The following is a 24,221-nucleotide window of genomic DNA, read 5'->3' on the forward strand; positions in this document are numbered from 1 at the left end:
AGCTTTAGTAATGTTTCTTTCACGAATGTGGGTGCCTTTGTATTTGGGGCGTAGATGTTCAAAATAGAGACTTCATCTTGATGGAATTTTCCTTTGATGAATATGAAATGTCCTTCATCTCTTTTGATTGATTTTAATTTGAAGTCTACTTTGTTAGATATTAGGATTGCTACACCCGCTTGTTTCTTGGGTCCGTTTGATTGGAAAATCTTTTCCCAACCCTTTACTCTGAGGTAACGTCTGCTTTGACGTTGAGATGTGTTTCTTGTATGCAGCAGAAGGATGGGTTTTGTTTTCGTATCCGTTCTGCTAGTCTGTGTCTTTTTATAGGCAAGTTGAGACCATTGACATTGAAGGATATTAATGACCATTGATTGATGATTCTTGTTTGTGTTTGGTCTATTGGTAGTGGAGTTATTGTGTGTAGGTTCTTCTCCCTATTTCTTTTGGTGTTTGGTAAAGTGTGATTATATATTGCCTGTGTCTTTGTGAGTGTAGTTATCGTCGTTGGGTCTAGGTTTTCCTTCTAGCACTTTCTGTAGAGCTGGATTCATGGATACATATTGTTTAAATCTGGCTTTGTCATGGAATATTTTGTTTTCTCCATCTATGGTAATTGAAAGCGTTGCTGGAAATAGTAGTCTGGGCTGGCATCCTTGTTCCCTTAGCGATTGTAGGACATCTGTCCAGGATGTTCTGGCTTTCGCAGGCAAAAGGATGACACTAGAAGAAACCATCCTGAGTGAGGTAACCCAGTCAGAAAAAGATAAACATGGTATGTACTCACTCATAGTGCCAGTCTGCACATCCACTAACAGAGATTCTGGGAAACAGGAAAGAACCTAAGAGAGATATGCATGGTACCCCAGAGAAGAGAATGAGGCAAGATCTTCTAAACAGATTGGGAACACGGTGAGGTGGGGGGTAGTGGGAGGTTGCAAGAAGTGAAGGGGAGAAGAGGAAGAGAGAGTAGGTCATGGGAGAACAGGAAGGTTGATTGGGGGGGTAGGATAGGGGGAAGAGGGAGTCATAGGTTAGAAGACAGATCTGGCACCAGTGAGACTTCTAGTGATCTAAAGGGATGACACCAACTGGAAAGCTAAGCAATAGTGGAGAGACCACCTTACATGCCCATTCCTGATAATGAACTTGATGTCTATAGCCATCCTAGAATCTTCTTCCAGTGACTGATGGAAGCAGAGGCAAACACCCACAGTTAAACACTGAACTGAACCCATGGAACCCAGTGAGAGAGAGAGAGAGAGAGAGAGAGAGAGAGAGAGAGAGGAATGATGAGCAAATTGGCAAAGAATGGGCTGGCAAAACCAGCAGAAACAGCTGATCTAAACAAGGGGGAGCTCTTGGACCCCAGACCGACAGCTGGGAGGCCAGCATGGGACTGATCCAGACCCCCTGACTGTGAGAGTCAGTGATGAGGCCTGGGCAACCTATGGGGCCCTGGGCAGTAGATCAGTGTTTATCCCTGGCATACAAACGGACTTCATATGTCCATAACACAAAGAGGGATGCTCTCTCAGCCTGGACTCTTAGGGCAGTGCCTGGACCCTGCCCTGAGTAAAATAACAGAATCTAGATAATCCCTATGTGGAAGGACATGGGGATAGGGTGGGAGGATGGGGGGATGGTGGGAAGTGCAAGAGGAGGGGAGGGAGAGGGAACTGGGATTGACATGTGAAGCAAGCTATTTAAAATTAAAGTAATGAAAATAAAAATAAGAAAACAAAATGCAAAGAGTAATTAAACTGTATTCTTTCAATCAACCTGCAAAAGAACAAATACCTAGTGGATCAAAGACCTTTTCTACAACCTGAAGCCCACAAGTTCAAGGAAGTTCCTAAAGCTAAAACTGCTCACAAGAGTGCTCCCCAGAGTTACATACGCAGCATCAACTGCTAGGAGAATAAAGTTTTCCAACCGTAGGGCAGCCTGCAAGTGGTTCAGGTTTTGTTGGGATGCAGGTTTTGCTGTGATTTCACTCGGAAGGCAGGAAACCTGGTGCCGTGGTGGCAAAGCATAAAGTGTGGTTGATTCCCATCACTGAATTATTCATCTAGTCATGACTGCTGCTGGCTAATTTCATGTTAATTTGAAACAAGCTAGATTCACCAGAGAAGAGGAAGCTTAAACTGAGGAAATGCCTCCAAAAGATTTGACTGTAGGCCCGATGTGATGGGCCCAACCCATTGTGGGTGGGGCCATCCCTGGGCTGGGCTACTGGATTCTATAAGAAATTGGGCTGAATAGGCCATAAGGAGCAAACCAGTAAGCAGCACTCCTCCATGGCCTCTGAATCGGCTCCTGCCTCTAGGTTGCTGCCCTGTTTGAGTTCCTGTCTGGCTTCTTTCGATGATGAACAATGATGTGGAATAATAAACCAAATAAACCATTTCCTCCACAAATTGCTTTTGGTCAATCTGTATATATATATATATATATCATAAAATACAAGATATTTTTTCTGTCAGAGTTGAGGTATATACTTCAAAATTAGAGCATTCAATGGTCCATCCTATGCATCCTCTGAACACCTAGATAGAATTCCTCTTGCCTTTTATAGTACCTGGTGGTGCCACAATTGAATATCAGCAATCCCTGAATTGCAACTGTATCACTCCATTATCTGTCTCTACATCCTGTAAATCTTTCCAAACTATATAGGACACCTGTCATATAGGCTTGGAGTCCAGCCCCAGGACCTCACCCTAATGTAATTGCAGCTACAAACATTTGATACCGAATAAACCCATAAAATCAGAAGTACAAAATTTAATATATTCCTTGATGAGATGCCAAACACCAGATAACAATAACATTTCCCTTGATTTTAGGAGATATGTTTGAGTGTGGCAAGTCATCATTCACTGGTGGATCAGCCATAAACTCCCATATATGCACTGGGTGTATCATGGGGTGCAATGCCAAAACCAGTACAGAACAAAGTCTTCATTATTTTTTATTTAAACCAATAAACCCAAAGTTTCAACATCATAGCATGAAACCAGATAAGGATGTGTGGACTGGGAATATCCCTTAGTAAAAAAGGACCTGCCTAGCATGTAGGAGGTACTGTATTCAATATTCAGTGCTGCAAATAAATATTTTCACAAAAAAATCTTTGAAATTCATTGCTTATTCTGTACTCAAAACCTTTCTGTCTTTATGGCAGCCATATTTCAAAAGAATAATAATAACAAGTCTCCACTAGAAAGCTGGTTTTGAGTGCTTTTATCTTAAAACTTGCAGACTGTAGGGACTAGGGAGATGGTTCAGGTGACGATATAATAGTGAGAACCTGAGTTAAGTTCCCCAGTGCTGACATAAAACTCCACACACTTGTAGTTCTGGTGATTCCTTTCAGAGGCAGAGTCTGGTTGCCTAAATCATACAGTTCTGGTTTCATTAAGAAACCCTGTCTGTAACAAAATAAGATGCACAGCAATTAAGGAAGACATCTGATTTCAACTTCTGGCCTCCACTTGATGTCCACACACAAACACAGACACACATGCACACACACACACACACACACACACACACACACACACACACACAAACTAGTAGTCTCTATTTCAAAGAATTATTATGTCTAAATAAAATTGAAACAAAGTACAGATAGGCACCATATACTCCATATTTTATCCCAGCCTTATGATTTCCCATATTATTAATGATTTACATGGAGTAGAACGTGGCACAATTTATAAACCAAACTGGGTATGTCATGATTTCGTAAAGATATGATAGCAATGATACACCACAAACAGCATCACACTGAACAATTTCACTTCCTTCATGTGTTTCTGTGCTCCATGGCAATGAAGATATGTCCATGTATTTTGTTCTCAATATCTTAGTGGTAGAATAATTTACTAATATTTTAAGTTCACTTTCTACTGTTTAAGAGGGAGAAAGTAGCAGATACCCCACATACGCTAAGAAAACCACAAAAATGTGAAAAATAAATGCTGTGACCATATAGATGGATTATAACAACACTTTTGAGGCAGAATCTGTAGTAATTATAGACCTCAACCATCCTATGTACATAAAGATTGTCTTGACCTCCTAATTCTCCTATCTTTTGATCTACCAGTGCTGGAATTACAGATATTTGTAACAATGTCAGTTTATGTGGTGGTAAAGAGTAAACCCAAGGCCTTGAACATGATAAAATGAAACAAAGCTATACCCCAATCCCTCATGACAATACTATCACCCATAGCTGAACATAAAAGTTTCTGGATGCCAGCTGGGTCAAGTCTTTCCAGGAGGACTTCATCTCAGGAGGAGGCCCTGTTGTCAGTGGGGCTGAATAACATCATGGCACCTGGGACTGGAGAAGATGAGCCTCAAACATGTTTTCCATTTTGTGCTTTTTTAAACATGAAGAAGGACCGCAGATGTGACGCTCCAGGGAAGAATAATTTTGAGAAACCTCCAGGGGATATTAGAAACTGAGTTGAAGGAGCTGTGGGAATGGGGGTGGCCATCAGAGTCAACAACAAAATTGGGATTTACACGAATGGATACAAATACATGGGCTATGTATATACCTGCTGGCTCTGAAAATTTGAACTCTACCTAGAGTTAGACTTTGTAGATACGTCCATGATGTTCATCCTGCTGTTTATGGTCCTAGTCCTGCAGTATTCCAGCCATGTCTACTCCTTTGACCGTTCTTACTGTGCTTCAAAGACAAAACCCAGTGTGTACAAGGATGGGGAAATGATGGTTGCTGCATTTTTTCCACTTTTTAGTATTGTTATAGATTACTTGAATGAGGATCCAAGAAATATGTCCTACTATGTTCAGTAAGTTCATTTGTTTTCATTTCTTCATTGTCTTCCTTATTTTTGACTAGATAATGCCTAGAAATACTATGTGTGCATACACTGGTGCTGTCTACATCCTGCATAGTGCTCTCCATATCCCAAGGATTGTCTGCGATTTATTTTTACTGTTTCTATTTACTACGTTCTTTGCCTGAAAAGAACAAAAGAATTCTAGTTTCCTTCATTCTGGCTTCTCCTTTCTGAGACTCAATTCTCTCCTTATTACATCCCCATTCTTGGCCCTCTTCCAACCTGTGTTGTCACTGAATAATATCCAATAGTATTGCCTAGAATCACAATACCAGTCTTTGGCATGGATTCTGTAAAATGAGTATATGAAACATTCTCTTCCTGAATAGCAAAGGATCTTATTTTTCAGTTATTTCTATTAGCTTCTTTGAGTTATTTGTATTTATATTGGTATAAAACCTCTGTTAAATTATAGTTGGCAAAGATTTTCTTACTTAGTGGGCTTTTTCTTTACCTTGTTGATTACTGTGCAAAAGACTTTTAGTTTCATGAATACCCAAATTACCAACTGTTGGCATTAATTCTTGAACAAACATAGTCATTCCCTACAACTATATTATGGAGGATACTGCTTATGTTCTCTTCTAGCAGTTTTGGTGTTTCATTAAGGTCTTTGATCCACTTGAATTAGCTTTTGTGAAAGTTGATAGATAGAGGTTTCATTCTTCTGCATGTGGATATCCAGTCTTTTCAGAACCATTAGTTGAAGATGCTTCTTTTCTTGGAATAGGTATTTTTGGATTCTTAGTCAAATATTAAGTTGCTGGGGTTACATGTTCTCAAGTTTGGGATTTGATTTTGTTCTGTTGCTCTACATGTCTGCTCTGTGTAGGTACCATGTTGTTTTATTACTATGGCTCTCTAATAGATATTAAAATCTAGAAATGTAACTGCTCCAGTATTGTTCTGTTTTCTTAGGATTTCTTTGTATTTCATTTAAATTTTTTAGGATAGAATTTTTATTTGTTCCTGATAAAAGTAATATGGTGTCTTGACTAGGATTGCATTGAATCTATAAAGGGCTTTTGGTAGAATGGTCATTTTCATTACACTTTCTATCTGTCCATGAGCGCAGGTATCTTTGCATTTACTAGTGTCTTTTCTTCTTTGGAAATTTAAAGTTTTCATTAAAGAAACACTTCATTTCCTTGGTTGTATTTATTCCTAGATAGATTTTTTCCTTAAGGCTATTGTGAATAGGTATGTATTTATGATATCCTTCTTTGTATGTTTGTCGTTGGTGTGTCAAAAAGCTATTGATTATACAAGTTGATTCTGCATCCTCCCATATTACTGAATTTGACAATCATTTCTTTTATGGTAGAATTTTTTGATATCTAATATACAGAATCTTGTCATCTGTAAATAACAATAGTTTGACTTTTTCTTTACTTGTATTCCCCTAATTTACCTCTCTTGCCTGATTGTTCTATCTAGTATTTCAAGCACAATATTAAAAAGGAATGGAGGTGGTGGACAGTTCTGACTAATTTCCGAGTGGGTATCTCTATTGTGATCTTGACCACCTACCCCCTTGTTCATATAATCCTCCTCCCTCTCTTTGACAAAACTCCTGGAGCTCAGCCTGGTGCTTGGCTGTGGATCTCTGCATCTGCTTCCATCAGTTGAAGATTCTATGATGACGATTAGAGTCACCAATCTGATTACAGTGGAAGGTCAGTTAGGTGCCCAATTCTCTCTCTGTCTCTTATCTTTCTCATTAGGCAAATTCTCTTTATGTAGCTCTGACTACCCTGGAAATTGTTGTATATATCAGGCTGGCCTTGAATTCACAGAGATTTTCTGACTGTGTTTTCTAGACGCTGAGATTAAAGGCATGTACCTCGATGCCTAATTCTCAAATTTTAATTGTTTTAGAAAATAATATTTATAATGATTTAAAATCAATTCTCAGTTCTAATTTAAATATGCATATCTCTCTGATATGTTTCTGATGTTACCTTCCTCCTTCATACCTCCAGTATTCAGAGATGAATAGGCTTTTCAGTTTTTCCAAATTTTTGTTTTGACTTGAAATACTACTGTAAGGCTTTAAAGTGTATTAAATATGTTATCAACTTAAAGTCTATTATCTTGTGTTGTTTTTTCTTTTAAAAACAAATGTAGTATATGATTTTCCTCTTGTTAACATTTCTTTTCCATTACCGTGAAAAGACACCATAACAAAATTGTTGGGCCCCAACCCCCACGGACCTCTGTGCATTGTTTCTCAGCTGATAGCCACAGCTGCACCCTGTTCTCTAGTCCTGGCTTACAGCCCTGGCCTTGCCCACCTGACATAAATATCTACCATGAGGAAAACACGGGCTCCTGCACCTGGGGTTTCTCCACTGTGCTGTAAGTCTGTATATAAGGCTGATCACTACTTACAGCACACACACAGGCAGGCAGGCAGGCAGCACGCAGAGACACAGACACACGTGCACTTTCTTAGCAATAAAGGTGGCAGACTCATTCTCTTAGCACAAACAGTTGGACATCCTATCTTTCATCTCCAATACCTTGGACTTGTTCGTTGTATGGATGCCACACAAAAGCAAGTTAAGGGAAAGTGGTTTGTTTTGACTTATGCTTCCTTAGAGATGCTATTCATCATGCCAGGTAGGACATGACAGTAGGGAGAGAAATCACAATTATGGCAGGAGCAGGAATTTGGCTGGTCACATTGTATTTTCCCTCAGGAAAAAAGAGATTGTAAGGGAACTGAAGTCAACATGTAAAGCCCAAAGGCCTCTCCTCCATGACCCACTTCCTCCCTTAGGGTCAGCCTTTTGAAAGATCCACAGCCTCTATTAATGTCATCAACTGAGGACAGAGCCCAAATAAGAGTATGTGGGAGATAGCTGACATAAAACCCCAGCACCCCTAAATACACGTGTGTCTTCTGTTCAGGTTAAATGCCAAGAACTACCAGATAGTTCTTGCAATGGTTTTTGCCATTGAGGAGATCAACCAGAACCTCCACCTTTTACCCAATGTGTCTCTGGGATATGACATCTATAATGTCCTGTTCAATGAATGGTGGACATTGGATAGATGCATCACATGGCAATCAGGCCCAAAGAAGTATGTGCCTAATTACACCTGTAGGAGAGAAATGAAGTATGTTGCAGTACTCACAGGAGTATCATGGATAATATCTTCCCACATAGCAACATTTCTGGGACTCTACAAATATCCACAGGTGAGAATGAGTAGAGTGTAGAGACATAAAAACACTCATAAGTTCAGTGCCATTCCAGGAGGCAAAAGATGGTGAAAAAAATGTGCTCATGCATCTGACAAAGTTTATAATTCCAAAGAGTAATTATTCAGTGATTTGGTGACATATCCACATTTTCTTTGTCTAGGACAAAGAAAAGAGAAAGGCAGGGGCAGACAGTGATTACCTGGAACTCTGTATGATCAGGAATTTTCTAGAAAGTTCTCAGAAAGTAGAATGCCAGAATTTTCATGGTATGATAGTCTAGAGACGTAGCTTTAGGAGTAAAGTATTTGATTCACAAGCATGATTTTGGATCTCTATCACTCAAAATCTGGCCATGGCAGTGTACATCTTCTTTTAATAATTTGTTTATTTTATCATTTTATGTGCATCAGTCTTTTGCTGCATACATGTCTATGTGAAAGTGTCAGATCTTGAAGTTATAGACAGCTGTGAGCTGCCATGTGGGTGCTGGGATTTGAACCCAGGTTCTCTGGAAGACCAATCACTGCTCTTAAACCACTGAGCAGTATACATCTATAACTTCTGTTCTGGTAAAGCAGAGAGTCCCTCATAGGCAAACAGTGAGCTGAAGGTTCACTTAGAGATCTATGCTCAAAAGAAAAAGAAAAAATAAGTGAAGAATGACACAGTAAGGATTCCAGTATTGACCTTTGACTCCATGTGCACACATATACAGATGTGATGATCAATCAAATACTCTTCATCACTCTAGCTGCTTCTAAAGGTCTGTCATGATTGGGCGTGCACACTATGCTCCCTTCTCTTAATTCTGCATCTCTCTTCTTTTCCTTTTAGCTGGCCATTGGGTCTTTTGATCTTAACCTGAACAATCATGACCAGTTTCCTGATCTCTATCAGACGGCCTCCAAGGATATGTCTCTGGCCCGTGGCATTGTCTCCTTATTGAATTATTTCCACTGGAATTGGGTGGGGTTGATTGTGTCTGAAGGAGAAAAAGGCGTTGAGATCATCTCAGACTTGGGGGCAGAAATGGACAGAAACAGAATATGTTTAGATTTTGTAGAAATGCTCCCAGTCAGCGAAGTATCCTATGATGCAAGCAGACAATTGAAACCTACACGGCTTCTGAAATCATCAGCAAATGTGATCGTTGCCTATGGTGACAGTGACTTTCTGAGAGGTTTCCTGTTTTATATAAAACATACTTTAGTTACCACGAAAGTCTGGATCATGAACTCAGAATGGGATATTCTCCTCCATTCAAAGCTTCTAATTTTGCAGTCATTCCATGGGAGTCTCATTTTCACACATCACCACAAAGAAATCTCTGGTTATGGGAATTTTATCCAATCAGTTCACCCTTCTAAATACCCAGAAGATTTTTACCTTACGAGGTTCTGGTTCTACTTTTTTAACTGCTCATTTGCTGACGATGATTGTAATACACTGGAGAACTGTGCGCCTAACGTTTCCTTGCGTGACTCATCTAAGAACTCTTTTGATACGGTCATGACTGAGTATGCTTATAACACATACAATGCTGTGTATGCTGTGGCCCACAGCCTTCATGAGATGCTTCTTCATCAAGTAGAAGGAAAACCAACAAGAAAGTCAGAAGACCTGATATTTCCAGCCTGGCAGGTAATGTGTCTCCCCCAGGATTGCTCACAACTTCAGCAATGTGATTTTTCTAAATTTATTCTTTAGGAGGCCACATTAATTGTCTTAGGATCTATAACAGCACAAAATAAACTACTTGTAACACTGAAAAAGGGAGTAAGTCAAGATGTATACAGACATGGTTGAAAGAACAAAGTATCTGTGGAAAAAGGAAACGTGTTCTAAATCCACATCAGTGTTTGTGTTGCCAGATTAATGATTTCTATAGGTAAAATGCAGAATGTATCTTGTCTTATGGGTCCCATAGGATGCAGTGGAGGCTGTGGACACAGGCTGGGAGGCCAGATCTGACTGTAGAGGATACAGTGCCTAGGCACATGGAATCACACAACATAGAGAAAGAGTCTTCAGAGAAAAGCTGGAGGGAATAACCAATTGAGAGTATTATACTTAATTATGTGGAGTCCCACCCATGGACAAGAGGCTTCAGAAGAATGGGACTGAGCTGACTGGAGATGGAATACTTCACGGGAATACCACAACATGCAGCAAAGCCTGTGGAGTCAGACTGGGCAGCAGAGATGAATAAGGATAGGACACCCAGGCATATATAATTCCACAGCATTCAATAAAGACTACAGAAGAAGGTAGGGGTGGAGCTGCCCCAGGGTAAGGTGCTCAGACATGGACAGCTACTCTAATTTCAACAGAAGCAATAAGAAAATGGAATAGAAGGATACAAATAAGAGAGGGGGAAGTCAAAACATCCTTCTTTGAAGATAATAATATTCTATACATAAGAGGCCCTAAAGACTCCATCAAAAACTCTTAGGCCTGATAAATACTTTCAGCAAATTGTCAAGACAAAAAATAAACACAAAAATCATCATCAGTCTTCCTGTATACCAATGCTTAATGTACAACCAAAAAGTGATGATATAATTCCTTGACAATAGCCACAAAGAAATTAAATATCTGAGAATAAACCTGACCAAAGAAATGAAACATCTCTACCATGAAAACTTTAATACACTGAAGAAAGTAATTGAGGAAGGCCCCAGAAAGTGCAAAGACTTCCCATGATAATAGATCATATCAATTGGTATTGTATAAGTGGCCATCCTATAGAGCAATTAACATAGTAAATGTAATTTCAAATCAAAATTACAACACCATCACGAAATGTCCACTTGCATAATGAAACACCAGTTGATCTGTCAACCTAAACAGTGGAAATTCACAAAGTCCCACAATGAGGTGAAGACGTTCAGGCAATCAATGCCTGCTGTGAGAGGGACAATAAGTTTTCCTCAGAGACGTGTACCCTGATAGGTTGTCCTATCCCAAGTGATCAGCACAAAGAACATTAAATGGACTCAGTATGGTGTGTGTGTGTGTGTGTGTGTGTGTACAAAGGTCATAAGATTAAGAGGGAGGTGGGGTCATGGGAGGAGTTGAGATGAAAATGGAGAATAGAAATTATGTAAATGCAGTTTAGTTTAGTCTAGTTTAGTCAGGTATGAAACTCTAGAAAAAAATTTTAAAACAGCATATTCTTCATGGCCATATAAAAATTCTTAAAATTAATATGAAAGCACAAAAAGCAAGGATAGTCAAAACAATCCTAAACAAAATGAATACTACTGGAGGTTCATCATACTTACACTATATTAGATACTACAGAATTGTGAGTCATTTTATACTCCAGAGCTATTGGTGAGTATTAAATAAATAACATGGTACTAGCATAAAAAACACACCTGTGATCAATGGAAAAGAACAGAATAGGATGGAAGAGAATAGAATGGGATAGAATACAACAGAAAGAAAGAGCCTAGATACAAATCCACACAATTACAGCTAACTCATTTTTTAAATAAGCTTACCAAATATACACAATGAAGAAAAGGCGGTATTTTCAACAAATGGTGCCATGTGAAAATTGGATTTCAATATGTAGGGAATTAAACTATATCCTTATCTCTTACTGTGAACAAAACTAAACTTAACATTGATCAAGAATCTCAGCATAAGTCACGACACCCTGTAACTGCTAAAGGGAAAGGGTCAAGAATATGCCTCAACTTATGGACACATGTAAGAGTTTTCCAAAATGACTCTGTCATCATAGGAAATAAGACAACAAAACAAACGGGATCTCATAAAACTAAAATTTTCTGTACAACAAAACAAACTGTCAAGGAAAAAGGCAGCCCACAGAAAGGAAAATATTTTCCAGCTGTATATCCAATTAAGAATTGGTATGAAAATATACAAAGAACTCTGAAAATCCAAACATGAAGAAAAAAATAATGCAGTTTAAAAATTGACTGGGGAACTGAACAGAAAGTTCTCAAAATAAGAAATACATGTGACAAGTGAACACTTTCACCATCCTTCACCACCAAGGAAATGAAGGTTAAAACTACATTAAGAGTCCACCTAACCCCAGTTAGAATGGTCATCATCAAAAAATAAAAAACCAAATGACAACAAATGCTATTATAGAAGTGGAGAAGAGGGACCCTTATACGCTGTGGACAGTAGCAGAAACTAGTGCAGCCACTCTGGAAATCCATCTGGAGGCTTCTTAAAAACCTAAAATGGCAATAGCACATTGCCCTGCTATACCATCCCTGGTAATACAACAAAGGACTCCATATCTGACTGCAGGGGAGCAGAGAACAGAAGAGATGGTTAACCACAATGAAGAGTATATAATAAAGTCACGTGCAGAGCTACCGTATGGAACCCAACTTAAAATAACAGTCTCTTAAAGTTAGAGAGCAGACACACTGCCTAGCTGGAGAATTTGGATGCTTATAGAAGCACCTAAGCATGATGTAACTATCCCATGGACAGTGGCAAATGCATTATATATTTAACAAGATCATAATTACTCCTGACATGATATCACTATGCCCCATACAATCACAAATGCCTTATAAATTTAGAATAGTTATGTTCTTGGATCCGATTTTCCAGTATTTTATTGAGTATTTTTGCATCAATGTTCATGAGGGATACTGGTCTGAAATTATCTTTCTTAGTTGTGTCTTTGTGTGGCTTGGGGGTCAAGGTTATTGAAGCCTCATAGAAAGAGTTTGGCAAAGACCCCTCTACTTCTATTGCATGAAATACTTTGAGAAGAATTGGTATAAGCTGCTCTTTGAATTTCTGGTAGAAGTCTACACTGAGGCCATCTGGACCTGGGCTTTTTTTGGTTGGTAGACTTTTGATGACTGCTTCTATTTCCTTAGGGGTTATAGGTCTATTTAAATTGCTTATCTGTTCTTAATTTAATTTTGGCAAGTGATAGCTATCCAGGAAGTTGTCCATTTCCTTTAAATTTTCGAATTTTGTGGAGTACAGGTTTTCAACGTATGACCTGATGATTCTCTGGATTTCCTCGGAGTCCATTGTTATGTCCCCCTTTTTGTTTCTGATTTTGTTAATTTGCGTGTTCACACTGCTGTTTGGTAAGTTTGGACAAAGGTTTGACTATCGTGTTGGTTTTCTCAAAGAACCAACTCTTCGTTGCATTGATTCTTTGTATTGTTTTCCTAGTTTCTACTTTATTGATTAAAGCCCTCAGTTTGATTATTTCCTACCGTCTACTCCTCCTGGGTGAGTTTGCTTCTTTGTGTTCTAGAGCTTGGAAGACAGTAGTGCAAAGAGTTATTTGAACTGTGAGGGGGCTTGCTCAAGATGTTTCAGAGAGGAAAAATTTTAGCATGTTGCCTAGAGATTGTGTTTGTGATATTTTGTTGAAGAATGTGGCTGCTTCTTGCCCTTGTCAGAAGAGTCTGCTTGGGGCTAAAGCGAAGTGTTTTGGATGAATCCCACTGACAGAGGAAATCTCAAAACAGCCTAGTATAGACTCTGTTGTTTGCTTATTAGTACAAAGGCTAATGGAGATGTATAATGAAAAGGAGCAAGCTGAGCAAATAAAAATACAAAATGTACAGATTGAGAAAAGGACACCAGGAAGTGGAAAAGAGCTAAATCCTGTGTTCAAGGAGATAAACAGATTAGGAATGGAATAAAGGGATTGATGACCTCAGGGCAAGATCCCACCCAGCTAAATTTCCAACTTGTGAAAAATGAATTAAAGAAAAGCTTAAAGCTGGCTGTGGTGGTACACGCAGATAAGCCCAGCACTTGGAAGTCAGGGGATAATGGCTCTCTGAGTTTGAGATCAGTCTGGTCTACAGATCAAGTTCAAGGACAGTCAAGCTTAGGCAGTAAAAGTAACAATCAAAAACAGAAATCTAGTGGAGATGTAATTTAATAAGGGGGCATGTTCCAGCCCCAGCAAGCAGCAGAACTTGGCAGCTTCGAACACACCATTCTGGCTTTAGAATTAAGGATAAAAGAACAGGTTATGAAATGTGCCAAGGCCAAGCATGTGTCGAGAGTGATCCTGAATGGAAGCCTAGAGAGACCATTGCATGAAGTTGTGAAGGTGAAGCCTGGATTGCTTTGGAGACGCCTAGGTAGAGATGCCACAGCTATGGGATACCTGCCAAGCAAAGTTGACAAGGCAATGGAACTAGCCCAAGAGAAAAAGTGTGTTGCAATCAACAAAGCTGAAAGGAATTGGAAATGTGAAGACCATTTCAACATCAGACATGGAGATGCAGAGTTTACAGTTTGCCCAGCTGGCTTTCGGTCTTGCTTTGGTCCAGTATTTCCTCACTATGCTTCCTCGTTTTGGAATGGTAATGTAAATCCCATGCCGTTATATGTTGAAAGTATGTGATCTGATTTTTTATTTCAATTTTACAGAGGGATTACAATTAAGACATTACATGAGTCTCAGATTTGGACTTTGGACTTTGTAACAAGTTTGAGACTATTATAGACTATGGGAACTTTTCAAGTTAGAATGAATGCATTTTTACATTATGCTATGGCTACATGCCATTGTGGGCCAGGGAGTAGAACCTGGTGGATTAAAGAAAATGGTCGCCAAAGGGACCATTGTCATGATGGCTCTTTACCGCAATTGAAACCCTATCTAAAATAATTATAATCCTCCATTCCATAACTGGTCATGTGACCTTAGCTGGTATTTATCACTACATTCTTCTACTACCCATTCTGTCTTTCCTCCAGCATTGGCAGATGCCTCAGCAGGTCTTAGCTCTTTTCCTGGAGGAGTGTGATCCATACCCCTGTGGCTGAATTAGGCTGTTGCAGTTTCCCACTGACTTTAATTGACACCATCCCTAGAGAATCTCCTGCACTCCAGTCATAATATTTCTTACATCCATTGTGGAAAAGCAATCTAATTTCCCCATGGAAATCTGAATCAATCACTCCTCCTAAATATTATTTATTTCTTAACCTGCTCAAGGAGCAGGGTATTGCTGTGACAGGCCTAACTATGCTTCTTATGTGCAGAATGTGGACTTTGTGGCTTTGTATTAGAAATGCAGTTAAATGTTTTAAGCAGGACATAAAGGGCCATTCTAATAGAAGCATGGAAGACAGCAATGCTGAGAGCAATGTAGATTATGATGGTCTGAATCAAGAGATTTCAAAGAAGAATATTATAAAATGGCCTACAAACCATTCTTGTGATATTTTGGAAAAGAAAATGGCAGTTTTTTGCCCTTGTACAAAAAAATGCCTAGACTTTAGTCTTCAATTTATTCAATAGTTCTGGATTAATGCCATTGGCAGAGGAGATTTTAATAACAGCCTAGTAATGACTCTGTTGTGTGTTTATTGGTGGTCACTCTTATGTAGGTTTATATGGAAAAGGAACAAGCTAAGCAAGGAAAAATAAAAGTGTACAGTTTGAGGAGAAAAGAAATACCAGTGAGTGTCATGGAGCTAAATCCTGTGCTCCAGGGAGATTTTTAAAAATTAAAGAAAAGCGCCGGGTGGTGGTGGTGCATGCCTTTAATCCTAGCACTCGGGAGGCAGAGGCAGGCGGATCTCTGTGAGTTCGAGGCCAGGCTGGACCGACAGCCTCCAAAACAATACAGAGAAACCCTGTCTTGTAAAACCAAAAGAAAAAAATTAAAGAAAAGCTTGAAGTTAAATGGAATAAAAGGAGTGGTGACATCTGGACAAGAACCCACCCAGCTAAGCTTCCAACTTGTGAAAAGGAATTGAAGAAAAGACAGTGGTGGTGTGTGCCTTTAATCCCAGCACTAGGGCAGCAGAGACAGGCAGATCTCTGTGAGTTTGAAGCTAGTCTGGTCTACAGAGTAAGTTCCAGGACAGCAAGAGCTACACAGAGAAACTTTGTCTCAGGAAACAGGAGGAAGAAGAGGAGGAGGAAGGGGAGGAGAAGGAGAAGGAGAAGAAGGAGGAATGCATCAAAACAGAAATCTGATGCAGATGTAATTCAACAACAAAGATGTAATTCGACACCATGTTCCAGCCCCAGCAAGCAACAGAACTTGACAGCATGGGCGACATAGTTTTTGTTTTAGAGTCAAGAACACAAGAAAGGAAGTATGGATTCTCCCTTCACAAATAAGAAAAGCCACTGAAGCCAGGCATGTGTCAGGGGTATCCCTTAATGGAGGCCCAGAGAGGTCACTGTGAGAACCTATGAAAGTTGAGTCTGTATTTTATTAGAGACCCAAAAATGTTGTCGATTCAGGAGGAGTGGGACACCTGCCAAGGAAAACTGTTAACTGGGTATTAAACCAGTCCAAAAGAGAGGAATTTGTTGCTGTCAACAAAGTTTAAAAGAGTTGATGATTTGAAAATTACTTTGACATCAGACATAGTGAAGCAAATTTTGGAGTTTGCCCAGCTGGGTTTTGGTCTTGATCTGGTCCAGTATTTCCTCAATATGCTCCCTTCCCTCCCTTTTGGAATAATGATGTATACTGGAGGCTTGTGGTCTGCTTTTTTATTTTAATTTTATAGGGGTTACAACTAAGAGTATGTCACTGGGGTTTCCAAGTACAAGTCAAATTCAATGGCTCTCACTTTTGTGCCCAAATTCTGAACCTCAAAATCACCAAGAGGCCCATTTTTTGCAAAAGCCATTCTGATGGGAGTAAGAGGGTATCTCAGTGTTGTTTTGATTTGCATTTCCCTGATGGCTAACGATGCTGAGCAATTTCTTATGTGTCTTTCAGTCATTTTCGATTCCTCTATTGAAATTCTCTATTTAGTGCTATACCCCACTTTTGAAAGGGGTTATTTGTGTTTTGGTGACTAGCTTCTTGAGTTCTTTGTATATTTTGTAAATCAGCCCTCTGTCAGATGTGGGGTTGGTGAATATCTTTTCCTATTCTGTGGGCTGCCGTTTTATATTGTTAACTGTGCCCTTTGCTTTACAAAAGCCTGTCAGTTTCAGGAGTTCCCATTTACTAATTGTCAATCTTGGCGTCTGTGCTATGGGTGTTATGTTCAGGAAGCAGTCTCCTATACCAATTCCTTCGAGGGTACCACCTACCTTCTCTTTTAAGAGGTTCAGTGTGGCTCTTCGTAACATTGATTATTTTTATTGTTTTATTAGATTCTACTTTATTGATTTCAGCACTCAATGTGATTATTTCCTGGTGTCTACTCCTTCAGGGTGAGTGTGTTGCTTTTTGTTCTAGATCTTTCAGTTGTACTGTTAATTCTTGAGAGTGACTATTCTCCAGTTTCTTCATGTGGGCATTTCGTGCTATGAACTTTCCTCTTAGCACTGCTTTCAAAGTGTCCCATAAGTTTGAATATGTTGTGTCTACATTCTTGGAGAATTCTAGGAATCTTTAATTTATTTTATTTCTTCTTTGACCAGGAATGGTGAAATTGGGCATTGTTCAATTTCCAAGAGTTTGTAGAGGTTCTGCAATTTGCACTGTTGTTGAATTCTCACTTTAAAGCACAGTGGTCTGTTAAGATACACCGGGTTATTCCAATTTTTTGTACCTGTTGAGGTTTGCTATGTTGCTAAGTATGTGGTCAGTTTTAGAGAAGGTTCCATGTGGCACTGAGAAGAAGGCATATTCTTTTGTGTTTGGATGGAATGTTCTATAGATGTCTGTTAAACACAATTGGGCCATAACTTCTATTAGTTCCTTTGTTTGTTTGTTAAGTTTCTGTCTGGTGATCCTGTCTAGTGGTGACAGTGGGATGTTGAAGTCTCCCACTATACGTGTGTGAGGTTTTGTGTGTGATTTGAGTTTTAGTAATGTTTCTTTTACAAATGTGGATGCCTTTGTATTTGGGGCATAGATGTTCAGAATTGAGACTTCATATTGATGGATTTCTCCTGTGATGAATATGAAGTAACCTCCTTCATCCCTTTTGATTGATTTTAGTGTAAAGTCTAATTTGTTAGATATTAGAATTGCTACCCCTGCTTGTTTCTTGGGGCCCTTTGATTGAAAAATCTTTTCTCAACCCTTAACTCTGAGGTACCATCTGTTTTTGAAATTGATGTGTGTTTTCTTTTATGCATAAGAAGGATGAATTCTGTCTTTGTATCCATTCTTTTAGTCTGTGTATTTTTATAGATGAGTTAAGACCATTAATATTGAGGGATATTAATGACCATTGATTGCTCATTCTTGTTACTTTTGGATTTGTTGATGGTGGTGTGGATTTCTACCCCTTTTTTCTTTTGACAGTTGCTAAAGTGGGACTATAGTTAACTCCATTGGGTTGGTGTTTTCCTTCCAGAAATTTCTGTAGGGCTGGATTTGTAGATATGTATTGTTTAAATCTGGTTTTGCCATGGAATATCCTTTTTCTCCATCTACAGTGATTGAAATCTTTGCTGGGTATAATAGTCTGGGCTGGCATCCCTGATCTCTTAGTGTTGGAAGAATATCTATCCAGGACCTTCTGGCTTTCAGAGTTTCCATGGAGAAGTCAGGTGTAATTCTAATAGGGTTGCCTTTGTGTGTTATTTGACCTTTTTCCTTAGCTGCTCTTAATATTATTTCTTTATTCTGTATGTTTGGGGTTTTGAATATTATGTGGCAAGGGGACTTCTTTTTGTGGTCCAGTCTATTTGGTGTTCTGTAAGCTTCTTGAATTTTCAAAGGCATTTCCTTCTTTAGGTTGGAAAAGTTTTCTTCTATGATTTTGTTGAGTATCTTTTCTGCACCTTTAAGTTGGGTTTCTTTACCTTTTTCTATACCTATTATTCTTAGGTTTGGTCTTTTCATAGTGTCACATATTTTCTGGATATTTGGGTAAGGGATTTTCTGGACTTAAGATTTTCTTGGGTCAATGAATCTATTTCTCCTAGTGTATCTTCAACACCTGAGATGCTCTCTTCCATCTCTTGTATTCTGTTGGTTATGTTGTATCTGTAGTTCCTGATCCATTTCCCAGTTTTTCTATTACCAGAATTCCCTCATTATGTTTTCTTTTTTGCCTCTATTTCAGTTTTCAGGTCTTGAACTGTTTGAATTGTTTCCTTCATCTGTTTGGTTTTGTTCTTGTATTTTCTTAAGATATTTGTTGATTTCTTGTATTTTGCAGTTTGTTTTTTCTTCCATTTTTAAGGGATTTTCTCATATCCTCTTTGAGGGCCTCTATCATTTTCATGAAGTTGGTTAAGGTCATTCTCTTCTGCTTCATCTGCATTGGGATGTTCAGGTCTTGCTGTTGTAGGGTCCCTAGACTCTAGTGGTGTCATACTGATTTTTCTGTGGTTGAATGTGTTTTTATATTGTCTTCTTGCCATCCCTTATTCCAGGGGATGCAGAAGGAGTCTCTTCCTCTCTTGGTGGGTACGGGACAGAGGTTCGCTTCCAGTGGGTGTAAGCAGGTCCAATACTCTAATGACTCTCCTCTTCCCGTGGATGTAGATGGGACTTGTACCAGGGCCATGGCAGTGTCTGGGTGAGCTGGACTGCTGGTTCCCCAGTGCACAGTCCCCAGGCCTCAGGTGGCTCTGGGCAGGACACCTGAATATGGGCTGGAAACAGGTCCATGCTTACCTCATCCTGTTGGTGGAGAAAGGGAGTAGGATGCTGGCAGTCTCTGGGTGGGCTGGACTCTGGCATGATTGAATCTGCAGTGAGCAGTTCCCAGGCCTCACGTGGCTTCCCCAAACTGCTTTTTAAATATCTGTTTAAAGATGTTTGGCAATGTAGGGATGCTCTCTCAGCCGGGTGGGATGCTTTCTCAGCCTAGACACATGGGGAAGAACTTGAGCCATTCCCAGGATGATGTGACAGAATCTGGAAATTCCTCATGAAGGCTCTTGCCCTCCCTGGGGAGTAGAGGGGGTATGGAGGGGGTGAGGGGTTGGGAGGGTTGGGGAGTGGAGTAGGAGGGGATGGAGAGAAAACTGAAAGTGATGTGGGTAAAAATTTAAATAAAAATATAAAAAAGAAAAATCCCTCAAAAAAAGATGTATAGCAATGCAAATCTCAATCTTAAAGTGAGAAGCCTCTCTTTACAGACCAGTTACACCTGTTCCAGTTGCTGAGAATAAGTGACTTGTAAGTGTTAAATCCTATACTATATATTTGCAACAACCCCTCTAAGGCTCAGAGAACATTGCACAAGAGGAAGGCAGAAAGAATGTTGGAGTTGGAAGACAGACAGAAGTTCTGCAAAATGGAATCTTCTGAAAACACGACCATGGCAACCTTGAGCTCATAGCAGCTGAAGTCATTTCCGTTGGATCTGCACAAGATTAGTTCTAAGCAAGGAGTTATGGGCATGGGAGGACACCCTACTCTCCTTGTGGAACTACTGGGTGTTAAAATGTCTGGAAATCAGTTTTGTACCAACTGGCAACCCACTCACAAGCTCCAGTAATTTAAAACCATGAACAAAGTGAAGGCCCCTCTGGCACTTTTTCATTCTAGATCTATGTAAGAGTTATTAATAATGATGATGCCAGGGACTTGATATTAGTCTGTCTTGAACTTTCCCTTATCAAATGAATTGGTCCATTACTTTTTAAATTATCCTCGGGCATGTTTTTAGGACAAAGGCAGAGGCAAACATAATTTTTCCCAAAATATCACAGGAATGACCTCTAACCCAGTTACTGCTATAGTTCCTTTCTGCAACCTCTTTAGCTGCCCAACAGTACCCATTGTTTCAGCTCCACTGTCTTCCAGGCTCTTACTAGGAAGTTCCTTTCATCTCTGCCTACAGCATTCGATGGTTTTCTATTCCAAAGTTCCAAAAACTACCACATTCCTCCATTAAAAAAACGACATGAATAGGTTCTTCACATAAATACTTCCCTCCTGATAACAATTTCTATGTTAGTTACTTTTTTGTTGCTTTGATAAAAAATTGTAACCAAGGCAACTTCCAGAAGACAGAGTTTCTTTCATCTTTCAGTTCCAGAGGTTCAGAGTCCACTATTTTGAGGCTAGCATAGCAGCAAGAAATAGGTCTGATTACCAAGTAGAGCATGAAGCTGAGAGTAGCTGACACCCTCTATCTCACTCAGAACTAGCAAACTGGAAGTGGTATGGATCTTTAAACTCTCAAAGGCCTAGCATAATTCCTCCAACAAGGCAGCATCTCCTAACCCCCCCCCAAAGAGTAACAGCAGCTGGGGACCAAGTGCTCAAATGTCTGTGCTTATGAGGGACATTTCATCGTTCAAATCGCTTTGTGCTTCCGTCACTTGTTATTAGTACTTTGACCAGTTGAGAACCTCTGCTCATTCCAAGAAATGTCTCTAACAACTGTTGAAAGTAGCAATGATCTATCACTGTCAGCATAAGTATTTTGAAAGCAGTTTGACACCACATCCACTCAGCAAAATAACAGAAGAGCATTCATTACCTTTAGGGTCAATGTCCTCTTCACCCATAAGTAGCAGCTATGAATTTCCTCCTATGGTGTGTGCTTCAAATTCACCATAACATTCATGTACTATTTATTATACAAGTGAGTATATCTCGACAGGAAGGTCATTATTATAATCAAGGGTATTGCAACTAGATAGGACCAATGATGATTTTGCTTCCCAAACAGCATCCATGGCTTCCACCACCAAAGGACTTCCAGCTCAGTTCTAGCTTAGTGTCTTCAACAATAGTATCTCAGTTATGGACAAGTAGGAACAATGTCAGCAACCTGTATTTTGGGGGGTATTCTGGGCCTCCCTGGAAAACAACTCATAAAAAGTTCTCTATACCCAATACTGGGATTTTGGCTTAACAATCTTTGGCTTCTGAGGGGAGCAATATTCAATCATGAGTGGTGCCTCCACTCAAATGTTGAGATAGCAGAGATGTACCACAATACCAAGTTTTATGCAGAACAGGGATCAAACCCAGATTTCATTCATGCTAGGCAACTCAATCAACTGAGATATATCCCTGCCCCCAAAACTACTTAATTGTCTAGGTGACATTAAAGCTACTCTGGACACTTTATATAAAGAATCTCATCTAACACACCAAGATATTCAAAGCTTCATTTCAGACACTCTCTGGGCAATGTACTGGTTACTTTTTGTCAATTTAACACAAATGAGACTCACTTGGGAAGGTGTAACCTAAGTTGAAAATTATATCCATCAGATTGGTCCATGGGCAAGTCTGTGGGCATTTTCTTGACCAATGATTGTTGTGGGAGGGCCCAGCCCACTGTGGACAGTGTGACCCCTGGTCAGGTTGTCCTGGGTTGTATAAGAATGAAAGCTGAGCAAGCCAAGTAAAATAACTCAATAAGAGCATTCCTCCACGGTCTCCTTTTCATTTTCTACCTCCAGGTACCTGCCTTGAGTTCTTGATTTGACTTCCTTCAGTAATGGCCTGTAACATGTAAACTTTTGTTACGGCAATAGAAAGAAAAGCAGGACAGGTTAATTCTGAAAATAAATAGATATGGCTAACTTTTGTTAGACAAACTGGCAACTGCCAGGTTTTCTTTCATTTATCCATTATGTTGATGCTTGTGATTGAGAACTACTGTCTGTTGAACAGATGAATGTTTTCAGAAACGTTATAATATTTCAGTTTTCATGGGCTGCCATTTGTCCTACATTCTTGATACCTATGTTAAATTTGTTTTATGCATCAAGGATTTAAACAATACGACACTTTCCCTAACACTTGGGTTATTTGTCTTCACTCTGGTACCAACTTCATAAGATAATGCAACTTTTTTAGCTGCACCCGTTTCTAAAGAACATGCAGTTTACTAATCCTGCTGGAGAACAAGTGAATTTGGATGACAAAATGAAATTGAATGCAGACTATGACATTCTCAACTACTGGAACTTTCCAGAAGGTCTTGAACTTAAGGTGAAAGTTGGACAGTTTTCCCCATATGGTCCACGTGGTCAACAATTATCTTTATCCGAGGACATGATAGAATGGGCCACAGAAATTACAGAGGTAAGTTGGGTATTATTGTAACTCTATGAATTACACGTACTAGAACAAATTTTGCTCAGGATCCCCTAAACAAAAAGCTATCTGCAGTGAACACCTTCTTGCAAAGGAAACAGTAACTTCTTTTAGTAGAGTCTCTTTTCAGGGAAGACCCCATACCAAAGAAACTCGGTGTTATTTCTACAGAAATTTTATATCATATTTCTTACTGTGTTACTGGTCTTTTGCTTTATGTGTGTGTGAATCTTGTGGGTTTAGTTTGTTTTCATTTTGTTTGCTTGTTTTTTAAACACTGAGAAAGAATTCAGCCTGGACATGGGGGAGGGCCTAGACCCTGCCCAGGATGATATAACAAACTTTGAAAATCCCCTATGGAAGGCCTTGCCCTCCCTGCATAGCAGAGGGGAGATGGAGAGGAGTGTTGAGGGAATTAGGGGAGGGGAGAAGAGGATGGAGGGGAAGCTAGAAATAACATGTGTAAAAAGTTAAATAAAAATTTTTAAAAAGAAAGGAAAGGGCATGGAGTTGAATGAGTGGGGAGTTGGGGGAGATCTGAGAGGAGATACATCATCAAAATACTTCAACTGACAAAGCTTTTGAATGTTTTCATATTATATTACATATTTTTTCTGTATTTTTCTTTTTCCTGAGAATTTTTAGGATTTTTTGATATAATGATATTTTAAAGTTTTCCACATAAACTTTAAAATATTATTGGTTATTAAAAATAATGTAAGTACATAAAATATTATATGTTTTTTGTGGGCCCATATGAAATTTAGGATAGTACTATTTCTGCATAGAATGAAATTCTGATTTCAGTTGGTATTGCACTGAATCCATGAGTAGTTTTCGGGAATATGGTCATTTCCACAATATTAATACTACCACTCCTTGAGCATGGGATGTCGTAACATCTTTATGGGGGAAGTCAATTACAATAACAAATACAGTAATTTGACAGAAATATTGATGCTAACTTGTTGTACATCTACACCTATGTATTTTTCTTTTTTTCTGACATGGTTCAGAGATAGCAACACTAGGGTATTGGGGAAAATATACTCTACAGGTTTTTAGAGCTAAGGGTATGATAATTACTTAAATAGCAAAATGAGGATGGAATTGTGGAAATGAGAGAAGAGAGAGTAAAGTATGAATGAGAAGCGCAGTGCATGGTGTAGGGCATGAATGATACTAGAGAAAATATTT

The 24,221-nt window shown here is 39.2% G+C and overlaps 1 protein-coding gene across 1 annotated transcript in view; it reads left to right on the forward strand.

Annotated features, from left to right (window-relative positions):
* The first annotated feature begins 4,629 nt into the window (after positions 1–4,629).
* The window catches only part of LOC121133959 (vomeronasal type-2 receptor 116-like), a 30,298-nt gene continuing 10,706 nt past the window's right edge, over positions 4,630–24,221 (forward strand). The window contains exons 1-4 of the mRNA XM_040731340.1: positions 4,630–4,832; positions 7,797–8,088; positions 8,929–9,735; positions 22,785–23,012. Coding sequence (XP_040587274.1) covers positions 4,630–4,832; positions 7,797–8,088; positions 8,929–9,735; positions 22,785–23,012 — 1,530 coding nt within the window. The remainder of the gene's footprint in view (positions 4,833–7,796; positions 8,089–8,928; positions 9,736–22,784; positions 23,013–24,221) is intronic.

This window comes from Mesocricetus auratus, unplaced genomic scaffold (assembly GCF_017639785.1).
Source record: "Mesocricetus auratus isolate SY011 unplaced genomic scaffold, BCM_Maur_2.0 Super-Scaffold_100025, whole genome shotgun sequence".
Lineage (NCBI taxonomy): Eukaryota > Metazoa > Chordata > Mammalia > Rodentia > Cricetidae > Mesocricetus > Mesocricetus auratus.